At 39.8% G+C, this 27241-nt stretch overlaps 1 protein-coding gene across 3 annotated transcripts; it reads right to left on the bottom strand.

Moving 5' to 3' along the window:
• BEND6 (BEN domain containing 6) lies at positions 1–24107 on the bottom strand. Of its 3 annotated transcripts, none has more exons than XM_029962774.1 (10): positions 24058–24107; positions 21731–21857; positions 10761–10989; positions 10515–10660; positions 9895–9993; positions 9330–9507; positions 7163–7380; positions 5651–5843; positions 3663–3801; positions 1–1230 (listed from the first exon to the last, which is right to left on the bottom strand). In XM_029962774.1, the coding sequence occupies exons 3-10, from the start codon at positions 10954–10956 to the stop codon at positions 963–965; spliced, it is 1437 nt and encodes a 478-aa protein (XP_029818634.1). In that variant the 5' UTR covers positions 10957–10989; positions 21731–21857; positions 24058–24107; the 3' UTR covers positions 1–962. The 3 variants fall into 3 exon arrangements, with proteins under 3 accessions (XP_029818634.1, XP_029818635.1, XP_029818636.1); XM_029962776.1 differs by lacking the exon at positions 1–1230 and adding an exon at positions 1339–1458; XM_029962775.1 differs by lacking the exon at positions 9895–9993.
• Positions 24108–27241: the final 3134 nt, after the last annotated feature.

Below are 27241 nucleotides of genomic sequence, written 5' to 3' on the forward strand. Positions count from 1 at the left end.
ACATAGTAATGTTTCATTTTATTTGATAGAAATTCACTTCAAAAATATGATTAACTATATACATTCTTATATATGCTGTACATAGTTACATATACAAAATGTACATAAGCATCCTTCTGTTACATTTTATAGATGGTAGTTAATAACATGAGCTAGAACTAACATATTTCATACCTGCTTTCTTCCTGATCCTATCTATGAGGAATTGTTAGACATGAGAGATGAAAAAGGATAGCAAATCACTTAATTTTTACCCCAGCCCCCACAAAAGCCTTCTCCCTGATCTACAAGGGAACATGACTTCTTCCGTTGCCTTTTCAACTTTCAGAGGTTAAAAATCAGCTGCTTCTTTGCTGTGGACATCTTGAGATGCAGTTTCATTGCCTTAAGAATGTTTTCTTCTTTCCAGTTTAATAGTGTCCTTAAATACCTATTTTATTTCTTCTGCTCACATGGCCCTGGGCTTTCTAATCCTGTGCTGGCTATAGTGTTCATTTCACTAGGAAATCTTTCTATTCTCTTTTCATATCAGTATCTCTTTTTTGCATTAATATACAACAGCTTTCTCTGATCGTTTAAAGAAGTTTTCCCTCAGCTGTCAAGGTGAAAGGAAGGGGATTAAGACTCTTCATATACATTCTTTTGGTATTACTTTAAATAATGCTTTTTTCTAACTAAAGGGAACTCTACTTGTATTCTTCAGAACAAGTTTATATTTTTTAATTACTGCATAACATGCATATATCTTATAATATCTTAAATTTAAAGATATTAATATGCCTTCATTTCTTTTCTAAACTGTGGGATTTTCATTTGTTTGAGAAAAAAGTTCTCAGGGTTCTATCTCGGTCCACTGTTGGACAGTACCCAATATCTAGTACCATTTAGGTATTATTTCTTTTTTATTTTATACTACTTCTTAATCTCTGTTGAGAATGTGAACTGGTATGAAATACCTTCAGTTATTCCTTGTCTGAGTTTCTGAGATCCTGTCCACAACTCTGGTTGGGAGAGGGCGCTGGTGAACTGCTTGAGAGTTGTGGCTCCACCTTAGAATCAGTGGGCTTCAGACACTCCTGCTGACCCTCTGGGGTGGGAGGTGGAGGAGTCAGGCAGCTGTCACTTTGCTGAAGTTGTGCATTAGCAGCTGGTGAATCATCATCCTGCTGGTCTTGTGTACTGGGAGGAACAGCCGAAGAGATGATGCCCTGAGAAGCAGCTGTTGAACCGCTGTTGAGACAATTTATAACTAAGTTTGAGATATTAACACTAAATGTGCAGTTAGTACTGTTCTTAGTTTCTGAGCTGCAGAGTTTGTTTATTAGCTAGTTAAATAGTTTTCTTCATTGTCACACTCTCCTTTCTTTGTTTCACCTCACCCTTATGGATCTGAGATGGTGACTTGTCTGTCTCGTTGGATTTGACTCCAAACTTCTTCTCTTGAATTGTAATTGTATTCTGGGGAAAGGGGGAGAAGGTGGGCAAGGAAGAATTAGCAGCAAGGGAGGAGATATCACTAGTAGTATCACTAGTTTTAAAAGTTAGTAACTTGTGTGTATAAGTGGTTACTAAATATACTGAACAACAGAATTTTCTCGACCCCTCTCTGTACTTCATTGCTGGAGGGTGAACTGCAGGAGTAACAGTGAGATTATGAGCACTTTTAAATTCTCTTACTTTTCTTATAGAGAATATATGTGTCATCTGAGTTAAAGGAACCACTGCTATTATCTTGATTACTTACACCATGCTTAAATGTTTTTACAGTGAGGAAATTCTTAACAGCTGTAAAATGAATCCACTATAAATCCATTCTAATAAGCATCTGTTCAAGAGAGATTATGCAGGCAGTATGTTAATTGTTTTCCATGGGTGTTAGACGGGATTTTAAATAAGTACTGATCAATAATAGACATAAAGACATGTTTAAAATATCAAGTTTAAATTGAAGATCTATAGGCAGTATTAAAAAACAGTCCAGAATTGTTATAATATAGTCAAGATCTTCCCGTCAAGGCTTCAGGAATATTGTGTACATGAGAAGACTCAGAAATTAGCAAAATTTATGGATCCATCTGATGAAGATACAGATTTAAAATTTAAAATATTTAAGATTTAATACTTTCAAAGAAGATAAAGTCTGTGTTTCTGGGCTGTTATTTTTCCTGCCTGTGTCAAGGACAGGGAAAAATACTACAGTGAATCACTGCACACTGTATGTTACAAATACAGAGGACCTTTGTTTTATGAAGTCTTCTCATCTCTAGAATAAAAGCGTTAACATGATAAACTTTATTTTAGCCAGGCTGGTGCATCTGTTTATTGTTTCCAGATGGGAAACCCGTGTATATAGATTCTTTCAACAAATACTCTCTAAGTATTTCTCAAATAGTCATTCACAGACCACTAGTGGTCCATGGAGTACTACCAGGTGGCTTAGAGAGGAATTTTAGTAGTAAAGCACTTCTACTTTTCAAACAATGGTGTCATAACATCACCTTGGGGTGATTTGGTTGTTGTTGGTGTTTTTTGTTGTTTTTATTTTGTTATGAAGTGTCTTACAGTTGCAAATATGCAGGAGATGATTGAACCAGGAAAAAGAAAAATGTTACTGCAGTATAGAAAGTCTAAGTAAGGACAAATCTCTCTTCCCTGTCTTCCTATTTTAATCTATTCTCCTGTTCCTTGTTCACCTTTTATCCTATTCCTGAGGAGAGGCTGAGAGAGCTGGGACTGTTTAGCTTCAAGCAGATTTTACCTATGTGCATTAATGTCTGACTGGGAGAGTGTAAAAAAGATGGAGCCTCTTCGCAGTGGTGCCCAGTGGCAGAACCAGAGGCAATGGGCAGAAACAGAACACAGGAGATCCCGTGTGAACATCAGGAAATGCTGCGAGGGTGACCAAGCACTGGCACAGGGTGCCCCGAGAGGTGGTGGAGTCTCCATCTTTGCTGATACTCAACCAAACATGGCTCTGAGCAACCTGGTCTAGGTGACCCTGCTTTGAGTAGCAGGGTTGGACTAGCCAATCTACAGAGGTCCCTCACAGCCTCAACCCTTCTGTCATATGTGCATTAGCTGACTTCACCAGCAATTTTAGATTAGTTTCATTCACAGGGTAAAAATGCCCGTAATAAGTAGAATGTTATTTAATAATTCCTCTGCCCCAATAATTTAGACTCTTCTCCCAGTGAATGATTGCTAATTTAGCTCTCCTGTGGTACTTTTATCAATATGTACAAAATAGGTGTGATTTTCCTTATCTTCACTTGTGGGTTAATTGGAGCAAAACAGGTGACACGAAAATGGAATTGACTGGTCTCTGGAGAGCCAAAGAATAATAAGAAAAGTAAGTAATGCCAAATCTAAAACCAGATATATTCAGCAAAACAACTCTATATGTTTCCTTCTGTATTCTTTTCCTGTAATTTAATAGTCTTGTACTGCTTTGTCGAGAATCAATAACTTTTTTGTGCTGTAATGTTAAGCTTCTGTGTTACATACTTTTTGTACAAGTTTATGGAAATATTTATCTACTTGGTAATGCATATATGAATATGCATTTTCATTGTGATTTTAGGAGTGGTTTTGGGGTTTGTAACTACGGAGTAATATATGGAATTACACCTTACAGGTTATTTTTTTTTTTTTTAAAAACTTACCAAAAGCTTTGTTTCTGAAAAGCACCTGAGTTAAGATCTTTGCTTAAAATTGGCTTCTTGGTGCAATTGTTCAGTTTTTGTCCCATCATTCGCCTAATTAAAGCATCATCTGTGTTTGGAAACAACTGTTTTGTGATTCCTGCAAAATAAAGAGATCATATGAATGAGGCCTCCAAATCAGGGAAACAAGAGATATGTGATCTAAAATCCATTTCTTTCACCTTTTAAATTTCCAGCTACTTCAGCTTCAGATTTAGTTACTTCCCTGTCTTTACAAACTGTTTCACAGATTTTGCAGATGCCAGCACTTGCTTTTCTCTGTGCCTTCCATATTGCTGTGCCTGCTTTTGGCAGACTCGAAAGGAACTCCAGGGCCACAAGGGCTTCCTGTAATGAGTGATTTGTGTTTGCTAATCCTCCCACCCTTTGTTCTGTTCTTGATCAGAGAGTCCTTTTCCTACCCTCATCAGTCCTCATGCCTCTGAATCTTACTTTTTTTTTTTTCATTAATTTTCATTTGCAGATGATGTCTCTTTTTCTAAAAATATCCCTTCTGTTTTGCCTGGCTAAATTTTCTGAATGCAATACTAACAGGACTCAACATGAGGAATATGATTCCTGCTCCTGTCTTCTCCATCTTCCCTCCCCTGGATTTCCCCACCCTTTATCATTTCATTTTATTTTGAAGTCCTACAGTTTCCATTTCTTTAAATAATCTTATCTGCTAACTCATTTTCTACAGTCCTAGAACTCCCAGCCTTCCTTCTAATGTTTCTTTTTCTCTTATATAATGTTGACACTTTTCAGTTTGAATTCCAGTGTTCTCTTCTACTTTAACAGACTTCTTTGATTTCTCTTATAGGCTTTGTCACTGAATGCTCTGCAGCATGCTGTAGTCCATGTCCTGATTCTCTTCTCTGCTTCCCTTTTCAGTTTTGCCTAGATCCTTCCCCAGAATCCACCTTTAGAAAAGTCACTGGTAGCATTTAGAATCATAAAATCATTTAGTTTAAAAAAGACTATTAAATTCATTGAGCCCAACCATTCTTCTCAACCAATGAAATCCTTTTCATTTTTCTCATACAACATTCTGAAATTGTCTCATCTTACTTCCTCTAAATATATTTTCACTATCTTACACACCGTTTACTTTTATCTCTCTTGACTTTGGGTCTTTTCTCTAGCTAGGTTCTTAAGGAAAAGAGGTTTTTGCAACTGATAACTTTTGAAACTGCTGTCCAACTTCAACAAAACTGGACCAGGGTATAGGAACTGGAGCTAAGCTGGAAAGGGAACTGAGAGAAGTGGGGAAATCCTAGGGAATGGCAATGGAGAAGGGATAACAGATTTAGGCTATGTTGTTCAAGTATTAAACTATAGGTGTGAATGCAATAAAAATCAGGCTTCATGTCCTCACAAAATACTGTTTTGTTAAAGCTGCTACTTCCATCTGAAATTATTCTCTTTCCTATGCATCAAATATTTTCTGCCTTAAACCTCAGCATAGAACAAATTTTATTTGCTTCTCTGATCACTATTCTTGTCCTCTGTACTTATTGTCTCCTTTTGCCTCTAGCGCTATTTAAAATGTCAGAATTCATAACATTCACTAACTTCAGAACACAGCAGACATAATTTTAAATTTGATCCAAGTGTGTCCTCTTTTTGCCTTCCCTTATCCGCTATCACCATGCTCCAAATTTGATTGTCATAGATTAACCTTTCAAAGGCTAAAAAATTCACAATATCACTGTGCCTGAGCAGGTACATAAATAAAACCTGCAAAATTCACACAGTAGAAATACTACTACTTAGCATTTCACTGACAGTATTTGTAACAGATGGTTTAAAAAATTATGTAGCTGGAGAAGGAAATACAAAACAGTCCATCACCTGAGTAGACCAGCTGTTAAGCATTACAGCCCCTCCCTCAGAGAAAGCCCCCTGTCAAGCCAGCGCCACATTGAGTAATGTTAAGAAGTCATCACCTATGATTTCCTGAACTTCATTCTGATTCATAGCTGGTTTTGCCGCTTTATCCTTTGAAGAGGAGGACTTTGCACCTGTCAGGCTGTGTGTAGCCATGTATTCATGTGTATAAAGTGCTTGCATCAAGTCATTTATAAATTTTTGAGGTTTGCTTTTGTTACAAAGTGCGATCTGCCACTTTTCGATCTTGAACTGGAAAACAAAATTGGTCATAAGCATAACTATTGCAGTTTACTAGAAATATTATATAGTATTATTGCTGAAATATCTTTTTAATTTTCTATTTTTAAACCACAATTTCAGAAGTAATCTCTGCAAACCATGTGCTTGAGATTAACACTAAACTTGCATACCACTCAGCATTTGGAACTACAGATACACCTTAGCTTTTTTTCAGAAGCATTGTGGCACAGACTAAGGACCCCATCCACCCTAGAAAACCCTTCACCAAGCAATCCTTATTACTCACCAGTGGAGACAGGACATGTTCAGACATATCAAAATCCTTCCGCTTGCACTCCATGCAGGCTGGCTGTGGTCCAGTTCTGGCTTGGTTTCTGTACAGCCTCAGTAGCATGGCACTATGCCCAAGCTAATATTCCTGCCTCTGAGCACACATGCCCTAAGAACTGTGACATCTGGTATTGAGCTTTGAGAGTGCCTTCTACACACAGCAGTGGTACAGCCTAAGAATTTGAACTCTCCCAATCAGCAATTTTGAGCTACCTCTTTTAAGTAAGGCAGGTTGCTTAGAAAATTAGGTCTTTTTATTTCTTTGAAAATGTTAGGTCAAATTTTGTATATTACAATAAGCAGTCAAAACATCTTTAGAATACCTTGATAATTCTAAATAGACTTCTTTGGGTTTTAGCTCCCCATGACAACACACAAGAATGGTTTGAATGGATTAACATGACCCAGTGCATAAGAATGTTTATGTAAATTGTGCATGCAGAAGCTGAAAGTATTCTTTTGGCTGCATCTTGATTTTTTTTCATGTATAGCTGTTGTGCCTCAGATTTCTCAATCATGTTCTGTTATAATTACAGAGAATAGGAGAACTTCTTTACTCAGTTTCTTCATATACTTGTATTTTTCTACTTAACTGCAGAAACAATACCAGCCTCCATTTACAAATTAACAATTTAAACAGACCGTTGGTATTTTTCTTAGATTCTATCTCTGAAATGCTACCATTCCCCTTTGGCATCCAAACCATTAGACTGGAAGTTATCCCTAGTATTTTCTTCATGCATTCCACATTCTGCCCTTTGACACAGATGTGCAAGGTCACTGAAATTAAAGCAAGTTTCTGAGTGTACAGGATGAAACCTAGTGCTTCGCATGGAAAGAGCCTTCTGCTCAGAAGGAGCTCATTAGTCACGTCATCAACAGAATGATGACAAAATGATTTTTCCTGATGCTATTTTTTATATTTGTTATACTATAACAGTGAAGTTTGTACTGTATAAAGTTTTAATTTTTGTGCCTGAAATTGCCTTTTAACTGACCTGTTTTTCGGTCTGTTGCTCCTCATCTTCCACATTCAAAGTTACTGGTGAGCTGGAGTTACTATGCATAGCTGCATAGGAATCTGCTAATGGATTGTGAGATGCCTTCCAAACAGCATGTGAGTGCAGACTGGACGTAGATGATGTCACTCCTCCTTTGAGCAGTGCTTCAGCCATCCCTACCAGTTCCTCAAAATGAGTGACTGCCTGTGGCAAGACTGAAATCAGACAGAAAGTCAGGGGTAAAATAGTAATTGAACCTTTCAGACTCTAATTGCATAAGCATGTATATTTTTGCAATTAGATTCCTGTCATAATGCAAAAGTAGTCAGCAAAGACTTTTCAACATACTGTTTTCCTCTTCTCCCAAATGCTTTCCCATCATTCTGCTGTCCCCACCCATGAAGATCAGGCCTTAGTTTCTAGGATAGATCAGTTCTGTGCAAGGCTAAGGGGAACTATTAGTTTATGCCCATCATGGCACTAAGCAGACTATTTCTCTTTATTCTTTTTACTATCTCAAAATCTCTACAAGTCTGTAAAGCTATTGAATATGGGCTAAGTAATATCTGATGCTTTTTTCTTCAAAGAAGTTACATAGACTGCAGAGACTTCTCCATTTTTTTAATCTATAAAGAATATGTTTTAAATAACCTTTTCTCCAAGTAATATTTATTTTCAAATATAAACTTTTATTAAGTCCATTAAGAAAAATCAATTCGGAACAAAAAGGATCCAAGGGATGATGGGTCAGCAAGATACAGAATCACTATATTACAGAAAATTGTAGCAATCCGAAAACTCAGAAGGGTATCTGCAGAAAAGGAGCTGCTAGGATTATGTAGCAGGCCGTGGACAACAAGAGCTAAGGGAAATTCCATCATCTAAGGACCAGACAAGACCCAATGATATTCAACCATGTGCATTGTCCTATCTCCAGCAGCAGGATATGGAAAGACTTTGTGATGATGCTATCAGTCCATGCAGAAGCCCCTTTGTTTTCTCCCCTCTCTTGTAATCCTTGTTTTTGGAAATGATAACCATCCTCCCCCAGGTGTACTCCTGGTTACTGGAAATACTAATCCTCTTCCCCCCACATGTCATCCTGGATATGGGAAATGCTAATCAATTGGGTAGGCCCCTAGTTGGCATAACCTGACCTCCTCATTAGCATATTCTGCCCTCGAGACCCTTAAATAGTGTTTCGTGTGTTCAACAAAAATTCCAGTTTCTACCCCAAAATTGAGATCATTTTAGTTTTTGGACCTTTACAGCAAATACTGTAAAAGACTACTACAAGTGCTTAAGATGCAAGAAAAATGGACTTAAATGTGTGAGAAAAGTTGTCAGACACTAAGAAAATGCTTACAAATAATATTTAAAAAGGTGGAGATGAATGATTCAAACCAAGATGAATAACATAATGGAGTCAGGTGGGCAATGAAACTGATAAGCAGTTGCAAAATCATATGACAATAAAAAAATCAGATAGTAGGCTGTCTAGGGATGGCATGGTGTAGCTGGCAAGGGGAGGAGCAAATCCTCTTTAAACCTTAATCAGTCACTCATGTTTTGAAATTTTGGATTTTATCTTGGCTGCGCCAGAGTAAGGGACAGGAACAAGTGAGAGGGGCTTCAGAAATTATCACTAAGTGATCATTTATATGGATTATTATGGATATTATTATGGATTCATTTATAGAAGAACAAAATGGTTCACCTCTGGGAAAGGATTAAATTTGGTGCACCTGGAACTAACTCAGATTATCAATAATGAGGAATTACAAAAGTAATTAGAAATTAAATCATTCCAGAATAAACAAAATTCCAGCAGATCAAGAAAAACTGCAAATAAATAATGTTAGTTGGACTGGTCAGTGAAGCGTTTGAGCTTAGCTGATGGTTATGCACAGCTTTTGGAAAGGTTCTCTTGAGAACAACTGACAGGATTTAGACAGATTTTTCCGTTTCTAACTCTATGATTACATGGCCTCCGTGTAAGATAGTAAGTGCTGCTGGAATTAAATGTTGCCATGTATCAAAGACTTTGATGCTAATGGCAGGCCTTGATCATGTCAGGTGTTTGAGCATCCATAATTTCCAGCCGAATAGCCTCTTATAAATCAAACTACAGGCTTTCCTTTCATCAAAATACTCCTGATTTTACCTTGAAGCATCACCAGGGACTGCCTTAGGCGGCAGTTTTCTCTCATGGTGTCTGTCAGCTTCCTCTTGAGACTTTTAATTTTGGCACACAGTTCTACCTTGGACAGTTGAAATAAAGGCTCTTCATCATCACTGCTGCTTTCACTATACAGAAAGTTGCTTTCTGAATATGGTTCTCTCTGAAAAAAAACCCCAAAACAGCCATGCTATCTAGAGCCACGACAACAGAAAATTAAAGCATTGAAACTAACATTAGAATATCTGGCTAAATCAAAGCATTCTCTTGTATAAACAGATTGTATAAACAGACTGAGTGCATTTTAATAAAAGCTGTTACTGAACATAGCTATGACTATTCCAATTACGATTAAAAATGAAAGATCAGTGTAATATGTACGTAACTGTTATGCATCTTTGTCTCTGTTCTCCATTCATCAGTTTTCCAAGGTAGTGTCTTTTAGACTTCACTAAACTTCCCTGAAACAAAACTCTTATGCCCCTCTCAACAAATACATTTCAATTTGCTTTTGCTTAAAACATTAAAATTGCTGAAGATGGATGTTTACCTGTTTGTTAATTAAAGATGTTTCAAGTTGACTCAGGATGTTGGCAGGAGCAGATGCCTGCAATGATTTCTTTCTTTTTATATGTTTCCTCATCTTCCCCTGTAAACAAGTGCATAACAGTGCCTTTGCATTCCTATAGAGCCTTTCAATACAGTATCTCATAGTATAACATAAACTTTTATTCACTGTGCACTTGACATTCTTAGTATTTTTAAAAAATATGTATGTAACTTTTTGTTAAGTTTTATGTTTTTCTTCCCTACATTTTGTGACTGTGGATCTTGGCAAAATGCAGAGCTCAGAAGATCTGGTCTCTTCCCTTTTTTAAGGACTGGTCAGATTTCTGTCTTACGGGAGAAAATGTAATGGAGTTACAGAGCATCCAAGTCTTGAATAACACTCTTTTTAAATAGCAAAGGACAAAATCTATTGGCCTAACTAATTACTCTGCCAGGTTATTGTGCTGAGGTACCAGCAAGACTACCAGTGAAGACTACCTGTATTCCTCCTACCTTTACCATACATGTTTTGTGTGTTATATTGTGAAGAATCAATAGTTACAGTCTATTTCATTCCTTTATGGGCCTACCAATATCACACACAAAAAGACAGAAACTCACCGGTTCTTTATCCAGATCACTGTCCTCACTTTCTGAGAATATCATTTCTATCCTCTTCCTCTTGCCTTTTCCAAGGACTTGTATTTTTGTAATTTCATCTGCTCGCAGTATCTTTTGCATCATTTCCACCAGCTCCTGGGGATCATCTGAAGTGATGGGAAAAAAAAAGGCCAAAGGCCAACAATCAGGTAGTAATACCTTACAATTAGATTTTGTATCAGATAAATGCTCTGGAACTGCACTCACCACTCATATACACAACTTTCACCAGGTGCTTTTCTGTCTTCCTTTCTCCCACAGGCCAGTTTACTAGCACATGCTCATTTGGCTTCAGAAGTCTTTCTAATTCATTGTCATCACTGGGAAGGTCCTGTATCCATGAAGTCTCTCCAATTTGCAGTGAATTATCATTTACAAAATCAAACAGTGTGAATTTTTTCATTGTTAAGTGGTTTTCTTGTCACACAGACACTGCCTGCAGGATAACATAGGAAAAATAGCAGTTGCTGTGTCACTCCACAGCAATATTACAAAAGCCCCAACCAACCCTCATTTTCCTGGATATTGGTAACTACCTTGTATGAAAATATCTGGGCTAAGAAAATGAAAACTAGCCAAACAAAGAGTTCTATCTCCCTTGAAAGATGGGAGATGGTCAATACTTGTACATCTGCTCAATATCTGTACATCAGACAGTTGCCTCCAAAATTATGCACAGAAAACAGCTTTCACTTGCAGAGCCCTGGCTTCCATATTACTACTATGCTTAATCTATCTCTGACTGTGATCTCTATTACTACTGCATTTGCCCCAACAGAAGTTTTCCATCCAGCCTCTGACTAAAAGATATAGGTGAGATAAAAACTTTCCCTAGAATGAAGGAAAGTACTAGCTATACATATTATTAAGAGGGATGTCAGACTTCCAGGGCTGTATTAATCATGGACAGAAAACCAACCCAGAACTACCCAGAACAACTGACTGGGTGAGGTATGACACATCGTGGCAGTGGAAAACTTGACATACAAAACAAATGACAGGCTGAGGACTGGAAGAGAGCTGTACTGCTTCATGAAAAATAATAGCAACAAGGAGAACCCAAAGCCAAATATACAGCTAAATCATTTGTTTCATAAAACAATACTTTTAAAGCAAAGGAACATTTCTGGGCTTTTTAAAGCACTGAAGTTCTATACCAGGAGACAGGAAAAGTAATAATTTGTGCTTTATTTTCCTAATTAAGCTGATATGCCTTTCATGAAAGTGTGAAATGTAACATACATTATGACACTCTACTGGAAATGTAACTAGTTCATCTAAGTGTTGCCATTATACTCAGAGAAGATATTTTCTACTTTAAAATTATTAAATCAGATAAAACAAATAAAAATAGAAAATCTGATTTTGTCAAACCTCGATCTTTCCAGCAAACATATGGTCAATTTATAGAGGTGAAGTACTTTTACAGAGCGGAAAACTCATGAATTCCCAGATGTGACAGTGTGATTTGTGATCTACTTGGCCTCAATCAGTCAAAAGCAAATTTAGTGCCTCATGCAGAGGCTGTCAAAAGGTAACTCAGAGCTAGAAAGGAAGAATTACATGGGGCTGTTATGTCAAAGTGAGAATGTCTAGCTGCAGTGCTCTACAAAGCAATGTCAATTCGTTTGCAGAAGCCCAGCTATTCCCCAGGTCTGTGCTACGCCTCAACAGAGCTGGCTTTCCACACACCAGTGGACTGAATTTGCAAAAGACAGCTGCAGTCTTGTCAACATGTTTACTGATACAATGAAGCAAGCGTAAGAAATCACCATTAAAAAGAGTATTAAATCATGCTTTTATGCAGAATGTGCTGAGTGTGATAGCAGAGGGATTGTTAAGATTGTTCCACTGAAGAAAGGAGTTGCTAATAATTTTCTTTAAAGTGTTAGACAGACCAGGAAACATCCATCCCATGTAAATTCTGGAGAGAAAGTAGTCTGAATATCTCTGCCTAGCATGAATCACCAGAGGCCTCATTCTACTACTGATCCATGCCCTGTGGATCCTCATACCACAGACAGGGATCATTCAAATGAATAAACAGATAGACAAAACAAAACCCAATGGAACAAAAAGTTTCAGCACTGATCTCACTAGGGACAGTTGAGGTCCGAAATGAAATTGCATGTTTTAACAACAAAATATCGGATTTAAACCACCTGGTGTACATAATCACACTGGGCATCAGTATTCTTCCCTCTTTTTCAAAATGCTTTTGTGTGCATACCTCAGTCAGCTTAACATTTCTCATCTGGCTCAGAGATGTCACTTTCTGCCTCTGACCAACCCAGCACAGCAATCCCCACTCCCTAGTTCTTCAATTCTCAAATAAAGCACTTTGAGCTTTCCCTCCTTGGCCTTGGCAGTTGTGAGTTACTTCATCACCCTCCTAAAAGCCCACATAAAAGCAACAGAATTGCAGCAAAGCCGGAGCTGCCAGTGTGCTAAGACTAACAACTGATTGACCGACTTCTATATTTTTTTAATGTTTCCCTGCAGTCCTCTAACAGTCTGTCTGTTGTCTCTCGTTTTGTATTGAGACAAATATTCTTTGAGCCATGGGACGTTCTTCTGTTCTAAACTTGTACAGGGTTAGCAAGTCAGCCCAGATGCACTGAATACACAGGCTGTTCACAGCATGGAGGGCACGTGTTGATTCCCCAAGGCACTGGGGCTATTGACATACACACTGTGCCAACACTGTGCACCTCAGTAGCGAGTCCAACAGTTTTTGGAAGGTATCAGACTTGTGTACATTGTTAAACAGCCTAATGGAGTCAAGGGACATGTGGACTTCTGAATGCTCAAAGCCCATGACAGCAGCCTGGTAGACACTGTGAAGCACACAGACGACAAAATTTCCTGCACAGTCTTTACACCAGGCAAACACCTGGATCCATGAAAATCCATCCTGCCACTCCAAGCTAAGGACAATTTTCACTATGGTCATGGCAGGACTTGGAGCTCAGCAATTTGTCTACATCATCTATAAAGCTCTTCTGAGCTGCCAAGATTCTTGCCTGTGGTGGGAGGGTGTAGTAGTAAACAACTAAACTGATTTCACTAAGGACCTTAACAGCTGCCATGCTAAAATGTAAGTTACACAGTATGCTGAGAGAAATAAGGAATGGATTTCACAAATAGTCATGGAGGAGGGATGGCATCAATCCACTCCTTGAGCTCCCAGTAGGAGTCTGAAAGACCTCCTGTCAACTTTGTGAAGTTTGTGCTCAATCCTGTTGTTCCTGCTGTTTATTAAGGGACCAAGGCAGGAGAGCAGTTGTGGGGCAGCAACAGTGACTGGCCAGGTCCCCTTTCCTCTGCTGCAGCTCTTCTGGGCACCAGCCCAACTGCTTGTGCTATGGGTAAAATGATGAAATCATTACATTGCCAAATAAGAGGAACAGAGTGCAGTAGTTGATTGTTAGTATTTTTCTGTTACAGAGCAATGGCTTCAGCTCCTGCAACAGACATTAATCAAACTATGTCTTTTCACAGAATTTATTGTGACAATCCATGGGCTCTGGGGATAACACCTAACTGTCTGCTGGCATCATCTCTAGCCAGTGATTAAAGGGAATGGAAAGGTAGAACAAAATGTCACTAATAAGGGAAAGGAAAACACTTCACTTTCCAGAAGTCCTGCAGTGTTTTCTCACCCTGTTCTCCCACTGGAGCCCATATGAACCTTGGGTGAGTCAGGACTGCTGGAAATGCATCTCTCCTCTAAAGGGTTTTATTTACCAAAACAGATCAAAGGCAAAATATACTATATTAACATCACAAAAAAAAAAAAATATCTTGGGGACTGGCATTAACCTTACCAGATTTCTACTGCCTTAAAAGTGAGAGGTTGTCTAACCACATTTGGCTCAGTCAATGCAGAAAGGGAGGTGATTCATCTCACCCTAAGACGTGTCTAAAAGACAGCAGATGACTTACTGTCTGGGAGAGCCTCTTTCTCTCCACTGACTATTCAGTGACTATGGGGTTAGGTATGTCTCCTTACAAAGCTGGACTGGTCCAACCTATACTATATTAGCTTTTTCTATTTTTGAATAGGTTTTGGATAGTAGTATAGAATCCAGTAGACCTTCTGCTATAGGGAGCCAAAAGGATGGCATACGAAATCTGTATCTGGTTCTCTGTTTTAAATCTCTATAACACAGTTCTGCAAGTCATCAAGTAAGATTTCTGACACTGAATGCTTTGTTCAGTGCTTTATTTGGAGGATACAAAATCATTCATGAGCATTACCCCATGTGCAGCTACTAACCACAGAGAAAATTATATGACCTTTGAAAGTCACTTCTGTTTTGCAAGTTACTCAATTCTGCTATATTCTCTATTTGAAAACACTAGTTACTTATTTGAGAAGTACTGAAATGTAAATCTATGATTTTTCACTGTTCTAGGTCATTTGTAGAAGGGGAAAAAAAAAGGAAGGAGCCATCTAATTTTAAAGTTTTGAAGAGGAAACATTAATCGGACTCTTAATTTTTACAAATATGTTAATACCTCACATCCTGCACAAATGCTATAAATTTGCATACATAATATTTTTATTAAGCAACCCAAAAAGCCAGAACAACAACAACAACAACAACCCACTAAAATCCACAAAGGTCATTTAAAGACATATCTCACCCTTTGACTGACATACTCTGTTCCATTCAGCCAGAGAGCTGGCAGATGGCATGCTGAGATCATTATTTCTCTTTCCTTTCAGTAAACACAGAGCAAAATATTACATGTTCACAACATGAGATTGTATACCCACTCGATGGGTCTGATTCTGATGGCTTAAAACAGGGCTTTGCCACTGGTTTCAGCAAGTCAAGGAACTGTACCACAGCCATGCAACACAGATATATAATTGTAGTACATTGTCAGACTTGCTGCAGTTACTTTAAGTCAGTAAGAACTGATGAGGCTGGTTTGAGGAAAACACGAGATGTGCCCCTGCTTAGTTTGCACCTGGCTCTAGCAAGACATAAGGACTGAATAATGCCTGGGGTGGAGGTCTCACACCCAGTATTGTCTCAGTGAAGCACAGGAGAGCACCCACATCTCTGCACCAGCCTATAGCTTTCTCTCCACTGAGCATAACCAGTCTTGTTATAAATATGGTCCTTTAAGGAGATAAGGATGTACTCAAAGACTCTCTGGCGAAGATCAGACAGCCTTTATTGCCACCTTAGTGGATGGAGGAGAACCGTATGTGTATGATAACCATCAAAACCCCATCTACAACATAAAAGAAGAGGGGTCTGGGGGCAAAAAAAGAAAAAGAGAGAGAGGGGGAAACACCTCTGCTTGCTTGGGATTGGTTGATGGATTGTGTCTCTCCTCCTTCCCTGAAGGGATGCCTCTAGGTGAGCTTTGTGCCTCCAGCTAGCGTTGCAGCAGACCTGTGAATATTTTTTTATTTATATCTATATCTATATATCTATATCACTAATAGATCTCTGTTACTATATCTTCTGTAGCAACATACATTAACATTCTGTGGTTAGTACATTTATCACTGGCAATCCTGAACCTGTCTTCCTAATGCTTCAATAAACCATACCACTGGTGAATCTGGATTGTGAAAGTTCTTACTGAACTCAACCAGATTTATAATATCAAATCAATAAATTGCAGTATGTGCAAATCTACGATCATGGAAATTTATATTGAACATGACCAGGCTGATAGTGCTGAATTGGTTCTAATCAGAAATTAAGCCCTGCCATACCCAGTTCTTCCAATTTCTGAGGAACAGCTGTAATGCAAGGGAGTTTATTTTCTGCCAAATTTCTACAGCCTCAGTAAAGTTAGTACTTTATTATGTACTAAGATTCTATATTACCTACTCTCTAAATTCAGTCTTCAATAATCTCATTTCTCCTTGGCAAAAAAACCCCCACAAACAAACACTGAAAACCCATTTACTGATCTTGAAATTAATCTACCTCATACAAAACTATTTATTTCCAATTCAGCATGATAAGTGGTAATCACAGATTTGATTTGTGTTACTTAGATTGTGGCATTTTACAGTGAACTTGTCAGGACATTAAATACAATGTCAATGTAAAACTCGGGCTTCACTGAAGTCTCAAAATTCTCAAGCGTATGATGGAAAATATGATCATATTTAAATATGTTATATGCCCTCTTGTAGATTCTAATCTTATTCCTATGAAATCAGTGTAAGATTTACTAATTAATTCAGTGGAACTAGGCACTGTCAGAAGAATGCAAAAGCATTGTTACTGCTCAAGAGATTTACAGTGCAATAATATCTTAGTCATTTTATGGGAAAATATGATTCAAAAGCTGCTCTCAGCTGAGAAATACAGATTTTCCAGAATCATCAGTATCACTGTGTTCCAAATTCAGCTGGGAATCTGGGGGAGCATCTATCAAGACTAAAAGTGCACAGAAATGATCCCACTTGTCTTTCAGTGGAAGGATAAAACTATGATTTATTCCTGATATCCAACAGGTCACTTCCTGACTGTAGATCACTATCCTGGTTCGACTAGCTATGAAATAATCCGAGATACTTTTCTGAAAAGTAAAAGTATGGTAAAGCAACATCTCTGACCTTATTTATGCAGATCATCTCCTTGACTTCAAAGCCTCAGCAGCATTCACAACTCACAGGATTATACAGAGAATTCGGCACAAATCTTGTACCATATTCCAAAATGCATTGAGTGACCCAAGGAATTCATGAGGACATTATTATTTTTCACAGTGGTGCCCTCCATGCTGTGAGTTTTAGCAACCTAGAAGTTCTATAAAATAACATTAACATCTAAATATGCCAAAGCCTTTTGTAGTACTGTGGCTTAAATTGAAAGCCTGAAGAAGTTTATTGGTAAAGCTCTGATTTTTGCATCAAACCATTAGGAAAGGATGAGTAATGAATTTCAAGCAGGTATATTTAGTATATCTGGAAGTCCTAAACTTCTGTCCTAATGAATAATTTATTCAACTAACAGTGAAACATGGCACTCATTTTAATAAATTTCAAGATAGCAACCTAGCATCATTATTGGGCTTTCAGTACAGGATTCAGTTCTAGACTGAGATGCTTACATTTGCACCAGGTATCTAAGTTATCACTATAATCACTGGAGATCTAGGGGATCAACTTGGCTTCCTAAACATGCATCTAGCATCAGTGTCATTCTGCTTGGCCTTCACCTGCCACTCCAGAAGTGCAAATTTCCCCAGGGTATTCCATCACAGCGGTCACCCTTTTGGAGATGTCTCAGCCTTCAGCAACTCCAACAGTTGTAAAGGTCAAGTCGCTATTGAACACAATTAAAGCTCCCTGGAGAGCAATTCAGCATATTTCAAATGATGTAGGGTTCAATTCAGTTGCCTAAAAATAAATGCATGGTGCAATCTTAGATACTATAAATTATTATGCCTGGCCTCCAGCTGTCTCTTCTGATAGGCACAGACTTCACAGAGGGCTTAGACCCTCCTCCAGGCTTATGAGGGTGGTTACTAACTCCACGCATCTCAAATAGCACCAAACACATAAATTCAGGGAAACAAATTGTTCTCTGGGCCCTGATGATGAAATTGAGCTTAAATAGGAGCCTAGATACCTCACATGCCTATAAACCACACACATTTATTTATCTGTATTTTAATCCCACACTTAGTGAAAGATTCACATAAAGGTAACAAGATGCCAAATAACAAGACGCAGGAAGTTATCTTAATTCTATATCACAGGTTAGTATCTTTATTAAATAGCTATTTCACAGCTGACAGATGGAAAGCTAATACTTGCTTCAATTTGTTTGTTCACAAATGCCATGCACAACGAAATGTATTAATATACAGACCAACAAAAAAATCATTTATTGAATTGGATGAGATACCTAAGGTACAAGAGTTTGAATAATCACATGAAAGCTCCTTCCATGCAGATTAATTTATCTAAACACTTAGAAGCAGTAAGTAGCCTGGAAGGAGAAACAAGTCAGCGTGGCTTTGTAAAGTCAAACACTTGGCTGTACTCATTATAACCTGGCTTGGGTAGTCCAACACAACACTTCCAAATGATAAAGACCAGTGACGCACTCACTTATTTTGTCTGAAGATGTTTATGGGAAGGCAAGTTTCACCACAAGCAAATCTGTGCTGACATGCAAAACTGTGCTTGCTCTGTATAGGAGCCCAAGGAGTCAAATAACCTTTTCCTAAAAGGCTGAAAAAATATTAGGCATACTTTCCATATGCAACTAATGTACTTTCAAATTGGATTTGTTCAAACAAACCCACTGATAACTTGATATGAGAGTTTATAAGAGGATGTATCTTACTCTTTTTATAAGATGACAGAAGCTATATATTTCATGCTGCCCCAAAGCACCACTATTTGTGGCATTCTCCCTTGAAAATCATAGAAGTGAAATAGCAGCTAGAAAATTCCAGGCTTGATTTTTGATCAGTATTTAATAACCTAGCAGAATCTTATAATCTCTACTTATATGTCTTTATTGGCTGTCATGGGTGAGTGATGATAGACAAGAAGTCATGCCTAGTTAATACTCAAGATGCCTGCTCTTTTACTCCAAAACTCTTCCTCAATTGCTCTGGTTTTGCAGCATTTTGGTAGGTAGGAGGGGAAAAAAAAATCTGCATTACTATTAAAGGTCATGAGCTAGAAAAAGAAACATATATGTTGTCCTTTTTCTTCAGGGAATATTACTTCAACTAAGAGTAATTCTGCATGCACTTAGGAGAATTGACAGTGAGGTATCTTCCCTGCAAGGACAAAACCCTCAAAACTTATTAGAGGTAATTTTCCCTTCCTATAAAATCAAATGTCTTTTTACTGTATGTAGTTCAACCTAACTTTATAAAGTAATATGAGTGGAATGACCAGTGTTGTATATCAGTCTGAAGCAATCCTTAAACAACTTTTAATTATATACACAAAAACACTAATGAAGTTCAATTCCCTCTGGGATGTAAGGCCACATTCAGACTGACAACTGCTACATTCAACACTGCCAAAAATGAATACAGAGCAAATTTTAACCAAGGACAAAGGGGCACACTGCTGCTGCAATAATAATAAAAAAAAAGCGCCATAGGAGCTTTAGCAGTATATTTCCATCTAGGCTCAAGCTCAGCCTCTCTGCCTACAAGGTCAATTTATGCCCACAGAATTCCTGCCAGTATTTTTCTAGCAACACTCTAAGCCATGAGTGTACAACTACATGGGTCATTCTCCATTTGATTTACATTCAGTCTAATAAACAGAGGGAATTAAAATATGCAAGTTGTGTGAGTGGATGAACTCACAAATTAAGGACAACTACCTCTACGTATATAAAGCTGGCAAGAATTTGGTTTTACATGGTCACCTAAGACACCTGCAGATGGCAAAATGTTCCAGTCATGGAGGGGTCTAGTCTGTAGCACTGGAATCACATTTTGGTCTTGGGTAAATCACACAACCATTCTAGTTCACCTTCTCTTTTTAAAGGATCTGAAATAATAATACACATTTACCTAACTTCAAGGGTATTGTGAGAATTAACTAATGCTAGTGTGCCCTCCAAACATGCAAAGGACTGTATGGAGCAAACGATTTAACAAGTTTTGCAGAACAAAGATTTGCAATAACCTTGCCGAATTTAGAACATACCATTTCACATAACAGATTTTTTTGAAATGGGATGTCTGTATCAAGCTGGAAAATGTTATTCTTTCAGCTGAAGAAAATATTTTATAAGCTTTAATTGTCTACCAGAAACTTTCACAACATCTTCTCATATGGTATGTTTAAACTGCTAGGAAGCATACTGAGGGCAGCATGTAATCCGTAAGTAGAATATCAAGTGGGATAGTCAATTATTTTATTGAATGAAGTTGGTAATACTCAGACACTATTATGTTTTCTATATTTACTTTGCTTGCTTCTTTAGTTTTTACTGTATTTTCTTTGGTTCCCATTTGATTAGAAAAAAAACAAATATTTTGTTAAGAAGTATTGGATGATTAGAGAACCCTTGTAGCCAGGTAAGTAGTCATTTAAGCAGAATATTTTACTTAATTATAATTAAATACTACAAACACAGTCCTTAATGCATAACTACAAACGAGTGAAAGGAGATGATCTTACCCTTTCACTTACTCAGCAACTCTTCTGAAATCATCTCATGTATCATCTCCTATTCTTATGTCCACATCACCAGATCCATCATGTGACCTTTTTCCTTCAGCTCACTGATACAGGGAGTCTTACAGTTACAAAATGAGGTCTGAGACTGAGGTTTGTAGGGGCAGAGAGGTGCCTTCGCAGAGTTGCGGAGTGCCCTTGAATCCCGCAGCTCACATTGAGGGAGGTCAGCAGATCTCTGCAGACATGTTTTCTCACCTAAATTATCAAGGAATATGCACTGGCCCAGAGACTGTACTGCAAGTCTGCACGCAGGGCAAGGGTAAGGGAAGAACATATCTCTGCCTTCAGCCTTGCTGGGCAAGACTGCTAAGTCAGAACAGGTTATCATGAAAGACTGGCTGAAAGAATATTTGAGGTCAACACTGCCTTGTCTCCCTGCAGGAGGGCTGTTGCTGCTACAGCACATTCCCTGCTCAACTCTTACATTGAACTGCAGAAATATGACATAATTTTCATGCTGTTTCCCTTCCTCACACAACTTGGGAAAATAGGTAAACTCCATCCAAGAACAACTGCAACCACAGAAGCATCCTCCTGATCCTTTCCACTTGCAAGTGTTTGTTGGTCACCTCTTTTCTGTGGATTCTCTGAAGCAGAACTTTCCTTTTTCATCCCTCTGCTAAATACTTATCACCACCTCCTCCCTCAGCATTGCTCAAGTAAAAGGCTGCTTCCCAGACTCCTGCCAAAAACGTCAGCTATGCCAGTGACTTTGTCAATGCTCTGTTTGCCTGTGATCCCCATCAAAACAAGCATCTGCAGGACACTAAGTCCCACCTGCTAACATCTCTGCAAAAGTGCAGCTACATTAGGTGTACTCTGAAATGGTAGCAGGACTCCTTACTTATTGCAGGATCAATAACTGCCTTCTTAGATTATAAAACACTTAATTCCAGTTCTCAACAACTTCTGACTTCCCCTGCCATTCCACACACTGTTATCACAGTTAGTCTCAAGACTTTGTTACCTTCTTTTACTTCCTCTTCTCTGCAATAGCTTCACCTCCAGGATTCTCCTTCTGAGGTCAAATCTCAGCTGAGAGGTTTTGTTTTAACCTTCTCTCTTCATTTCTTTTCTCTTCTCTGTTTGTCCTCCTTAAGATTCAGGAAAAGTTTAGGAAAAACATTCCATAAAGAAGCTTAAATTAAAAGTGCTATACATAAAAAACTTCTTTTAATTTCTCTTTATTACTATCTGGGGTAAAAAATTCTACTCACATATAGTTTGCTTATTTTTAATGTGAAATAACTTCAGCAACTTAAACTTTATTCACCATGGAAGTAACATTTTAACTATGCTACCAAACCCTGCAGTATTTAACACACACAGAGCAGTAATGAATATAAAGAAAGCCATAGCAGCACTTTGGTATACATATGAGACAGTTGACTCAGAAGCCTGTAGCAGCAGTTCTCTGAAAAATCATGCATGTCAGCATTTCTTGTACTAAACTGTACTCTCTTTTGCATTTGAAAAAATAAATTAAGCAGTTGTCATGAAATTTATTATATCCTTTTGGAAAAACAGTATCCTCAAGACACCAGTGAGCTCTAAGTCTTAGAAGGGAAAAGCTATAAACCTTAAACTAAGGAGCTAACACTAGAGATTCATCTGTCAGATGACAGACACACTGTTTCATGAGAACAATGTGAAAAGAACCATTCCCTCTCAGTTCTCTGCAATTTAACATGCAGCCACTGCCATGCTACATTTGCTCCATCATCCCGTTCTGAAACACTAAAACAGTGCAGACACTGAAGGTCGAAAAGTTTCCTCCTGCAATATCCTGCAGCAGGGCACTGCAGCAGGGCAGTGCCATGCCAGCAGGATCACACAGATTTGCTTCATGTTTCAGTGAGGTAACATGAACTGTTTGAACAATCTCCAGGTAATCTGCATTAAAACCATTCTACTGCAGTGTACTGCGGTATTAGGAAAGATTTCAATATCGCACCATGTGATGCAACACAACCTTACAGCACTTGGCAGTTCCTAGGCAGTGATGGAAAGCTTTGAATCGATGGCTGCAATGTAGCAACTTTCCATTTTACAAAGTAATATGACAGACTATTTTGGCTCACTATGTTAGTGTATAGCATGAAATGATACAAAATTCCTGGAATAAAATATTACAGACCTAAAAGCCAATTTTTTTTTCTTTCTTTACTTGCCCTCCCCAATTCGGTATCATGAGGCTCTTTCAATGACAATGGACTTCCTTAACCTTAAGGGTACACTACACTGGTACAATGTTATTATCTCAGTGATAAATTAGTTTTGCTAATCTATAGATTATTTTTCCTGTTCTTATTTAAGCTACCACAGATATGTCTCTCTGTCCTTCCAGGTTGCATATTTTGTAATTTAATTTAAATTTGCACATATGTTTTTCATATATAGTTTCATGGCAGTCATATAAAGCTGTAACATTTTAATGTTATTTCAATATTTACACAGAGATTTTAATTAGTTCTATAAAGTTTTGGAAATGTTCCTCAGTTTTATGTAGTGACATCAAAGATGCATGAAAAGCACAAGAATTTTGCCTTGAATGAACCTTTTTCACAAGGGACACAGGCAAATGCCATATTGCAAAATGGTACCTGGATATATTTTCAGCAAATGATTTTTTTTGTGCGTGTTTAACAGTGTTGAGAGAGTCTTTGAAAGTCTGGAGTATCACAGTAACAGCTACAGAGGTAGCAACGTAGGTGAACTCCCGTTATCATCTGCATTAGCAACCTGCACATGCCAGGATTTCGATGCTACCTGCGATGCCTTAGCTCCTGCCCGGCGGTACGCGAAGGGCACGGGCTGCAGCGCGTTGCAATTTCCTGCAATGAGAGGGTCCCTGCATGTGCTGCTCTGTCCAGCCTCTGCGCCAGACAACTTCCCCGCGGCTTTCATGTAGGACACGGCTGGGAGAGTGTGCAAAGCACACACGGCGCGGGGGGCGAGGGCAGCGCGGGCACCGCCGGTGACAGCTCTCCGCGTCCCGGAGCGCTCCCGGGGCCTCCCTTACACAGCTGTCACCTAAATCCCGACATCGGGGACACGGGGCAGCACCGCACGAGGGCCCTGGTCACCTTGTCAGGGTGGACCTCATTAATGCTTCCCAGTCCCTTCCCCCACTACAGCTTTGCCACGAAACCCGCTGCGATCGGCACCTCGGGTCCAGGGTCCACCACAGAGCCCCTTCCCCCGCCAGCGCCCACAGACCTGGGCGGGCACTCGCTGCCGCCCCGCGCCCCTCAGCCGAGGCCCCTCTTTCCCCCAGGGGGATACCCCCCGTACCTCGCACCAGCCATTTTCCGCCTCCTCTGCCGCAGCATCCCAGCAGGTGAATGTCACCGCCGTTCCCTGGACCGAGTCCCCGGCCGCCTCGGCGATCCTTTCCTTCCTTCCACGCCCACCGGCGCACCTTCCTCTCTCCTCTCCTCCCGCCGCCCGCCCGCCGTGCCGTGCCGCTGCCGTTGCCCAGCCGCTGCCATGCGGCGCCCGACCCGGCCCCGCCCCGCCGCCCGTGCCCAGCGGGCGCTCCGGCTCTCGCGCACCGCGCTCCCCGCTCCCGGCTTGCCGTGCGGGCGCCCCCCGGCGGGAAGCCCCACCGCAACCATGCACCGCGGCGGCGGCGCTGCTGAGCTCACGGGCCTGAATCTCATCCCGCTCCTCCTCCTTCTCCTCCTCGCAACACCTCTCCTTCCTCCTCCCCCGCGCCACGCGTCCCGCCCGTGCGGCTGCTGGCTCAGCAGCGCGTGCCAGGCGGAGAGCGAAGTTGCCCGCCCCGCTGCGGTGGAGAGGCTGCCCGGCGCTCTGCCCTCGACTCCCCCGGCGCTCTCCGCAGACCTCGCGCACGCACAGGGGCTTCCGGAGCGCGACTGAGCCAATGTATTGCCGACCGGCTATTCCTTAGTCCTGCTGGAGCCCTTACAGCATCCAGCTCGCGGCCCTCTTATCTGCTCCTGCTGCTGCGTGAGGACCATTTAGCCACGATTTTATTCTTCTGCTGCTGGCACCGCAGGCTCCAGAAAGGGAGGCATCCCATCAAATCCGTCTTTTCAGGTCGCTCAAGGAGCCGAGGTAAGAGATGCTGCCAGTCCCCGAGGGCGGCGGGGGGTGCTCCCGACCCATCCCGCGGTTTCTGCCAGCGGAGGGCCGCTCTGCCTCGGTTTAGCCGGGCAAAGGCTTTAAAGAAAATTCAAGCCGAGCCCAGGACTGCGGCAGCCTTGTCTCCACCCATCCCTTAAAGAAACGTCGGCTAGCGGGAGCGAGGTGAGGGGATGGGAAACCTCCCAGCCCTCCCCGGTCTCTCAAGTGCAGCAGAACTTTATTGCTGAACTTCTTCCCGATGAATTAAATATAAATGCCAGGCGGAGCTGCCAGCTGCGCCGGGAGGGCCAGACCCGTCCCGAAGTGTGCGCCAAAGGGCGAGCGGCGGGGTAAACCCGTTAGCCGGAGCGAAATGCGAGGTGGAACTGGTGGAGCCTGTGTGTCTTTCTGCTTGCCTTCCAGATGCTGTCATGAGAACTCATCACTTTCGCTCTGAGGTAATTTATTTAGCACGCAATTTCAAGGTCAGAAGTTGTTCTCTTTACCCGAGTACATATTGTCGTGGTCTTTTGTTAATGAAATCGCATGGTGAACTTTTCATTTTGCATGAAAAACATAATGCCCTCTTTCATTTCTTGGTCTGTTTTTTTTCCCCCCCAACACAAAATGAGCTCTTCATCTGCGTTACCCTAACCGGCCTGCCGATTTGTTTCATTCCCAAAGGTATTGGTTACTTGGAGGAGAGCTGTGCTTACTGTATGTGTCAGACCTCCCTCTGTTCAAAAGCAACCCTGAGCCCAGTTATTGACTGCACTGTAAATACGTGCAGAGCTGGTCAGTTTTGCAACTGCAGAACCTCTTGTTTTGCCACCAACCCTCACCTTCGCCCTGCTCCTTGCCAGGGAAGTTGCCTGCTTGGCTTGGATGTTGCCGTGGGAGATCCCAGAAGGATCCAGACTACAAGCCTGTTTGGCATGCAGCTCAGTGTGTGTGACTTTGTATTCATAGATCAGGGGAATCAAAACTCTTACATGCCAGTGCTGAAAGTATAACACAAACCCCAGACACTTCCTAGTGATTCTGAATGAGGAGCATAATTACTGGGAAAATATGTAAAATAATATTTGGTTTAGTATCCACTTTGTTTCCATGCTGCCCTATAGAGCTCCTGTCTAGATATTTCTCTTGCCTGGTTTCCTGCTATTGATTTAAGGCATATCTTCATGCCATTGCCTCATATTCTGGAAGCCTTGAGAGAGAGTTTTGCACTAAAATGATCTTTTGTTTTAAATGATTTGCATTTTTTTCTTAGCCAGCTGTGGGTGTGAAAATTACCCAGTTATGACTAATGTTTTCAAAAGTGTGCACGGGATATATTTTTGCAATGTGGTTCATATTGCCAATTAGTTTTAAACTCCTAAATATTTTGAAATTTGTACACACTGTCACAAAAAGAAGATGACATAGGGAGTGTCCTATCTTTGTGAAAAGCCCAGGTTTGTTGTTGACTGAACAGTAAAGTCAACAAACATGTCCCTCTAGAAATCAAAAGATTTTTTTCATTATTTAGTTTATCCAATATTAAATACTTGGTTTCCATGTAAAATTCATTCAATCCTTAGCCTAGATAGAGATGAAGTTTAATGTGTTACACCCTTTTGAAATACGTGCCATTCTGCATGGTGACCCTTAAAAGGGAAGTTTGCAGAGTAATTTATTTTTATTACTTCACCATGGGGTTATTTGCGTATCACCCAGTCAGAAGTAGATGAATATAAAATATTTCCTAGAAGCTTCCATTTAGTGAAACACTCTAAAATAAAGCAATAAAACCTGTTATATTCTTTCATAATTGTCTACATTTTGTTTACATAGAGTAACACTACAGCTAGTGGTCTAAACTGCCCTTTTAAATAAGTAGTGGAGCTGTTTTCCCCTTTATTATCTGATGAGACTTTTTATTCTTAAGAGAAAACAATGACTCATTTGACATCATTAAATTTTCATTTTCTAATTTTTTTCAAGTAAGATGTTATTTTAATGAATCTAATGGAATAGAATAATGAAAAAATTACAGGCATACTTCCATTAAAAATATTGGAAGCATTATCTGAAGCAGAATTTGACATTCTCAATCTATATCATCACAAAACATCACACACTTCCAACTCCAATAAGATGCTGATGAAAACAAAGAGTTATACATGAAAATATGGGCTTTGCATACTCCCCCACCCCCCGAATGAATGTAACATCTCAACTCCAAGTTTTATAGCACAAGGTACATCTGCTAGCTCCTGCCATACTTAGTTGTTTGTCAGGTGTAGTTATAAATGGTGTTTCTTAATTACATAGAAGATAATGAAAATTGATAGTAAATAGCAGTGGGTTGGCATTCATCTCCTGAGAGCTGCATTCAAATCTGACT

The sequence above is a fragment of the Manacus vitellinus genome, unplaced genomic scaffold (genome assembly GCF_001715985.3).
Source record: "Manacus vitellinus isolate BGI_N305 unplaced genomic scaffold, ASM171598v3 scaffold_4_pilon, whole genome shotgun sequence".
NCBI lineage: Eukaryota > Metazoa > Chordata > Aves > Passeriformes > Pipridae > Manacus > Manacus vitellinus.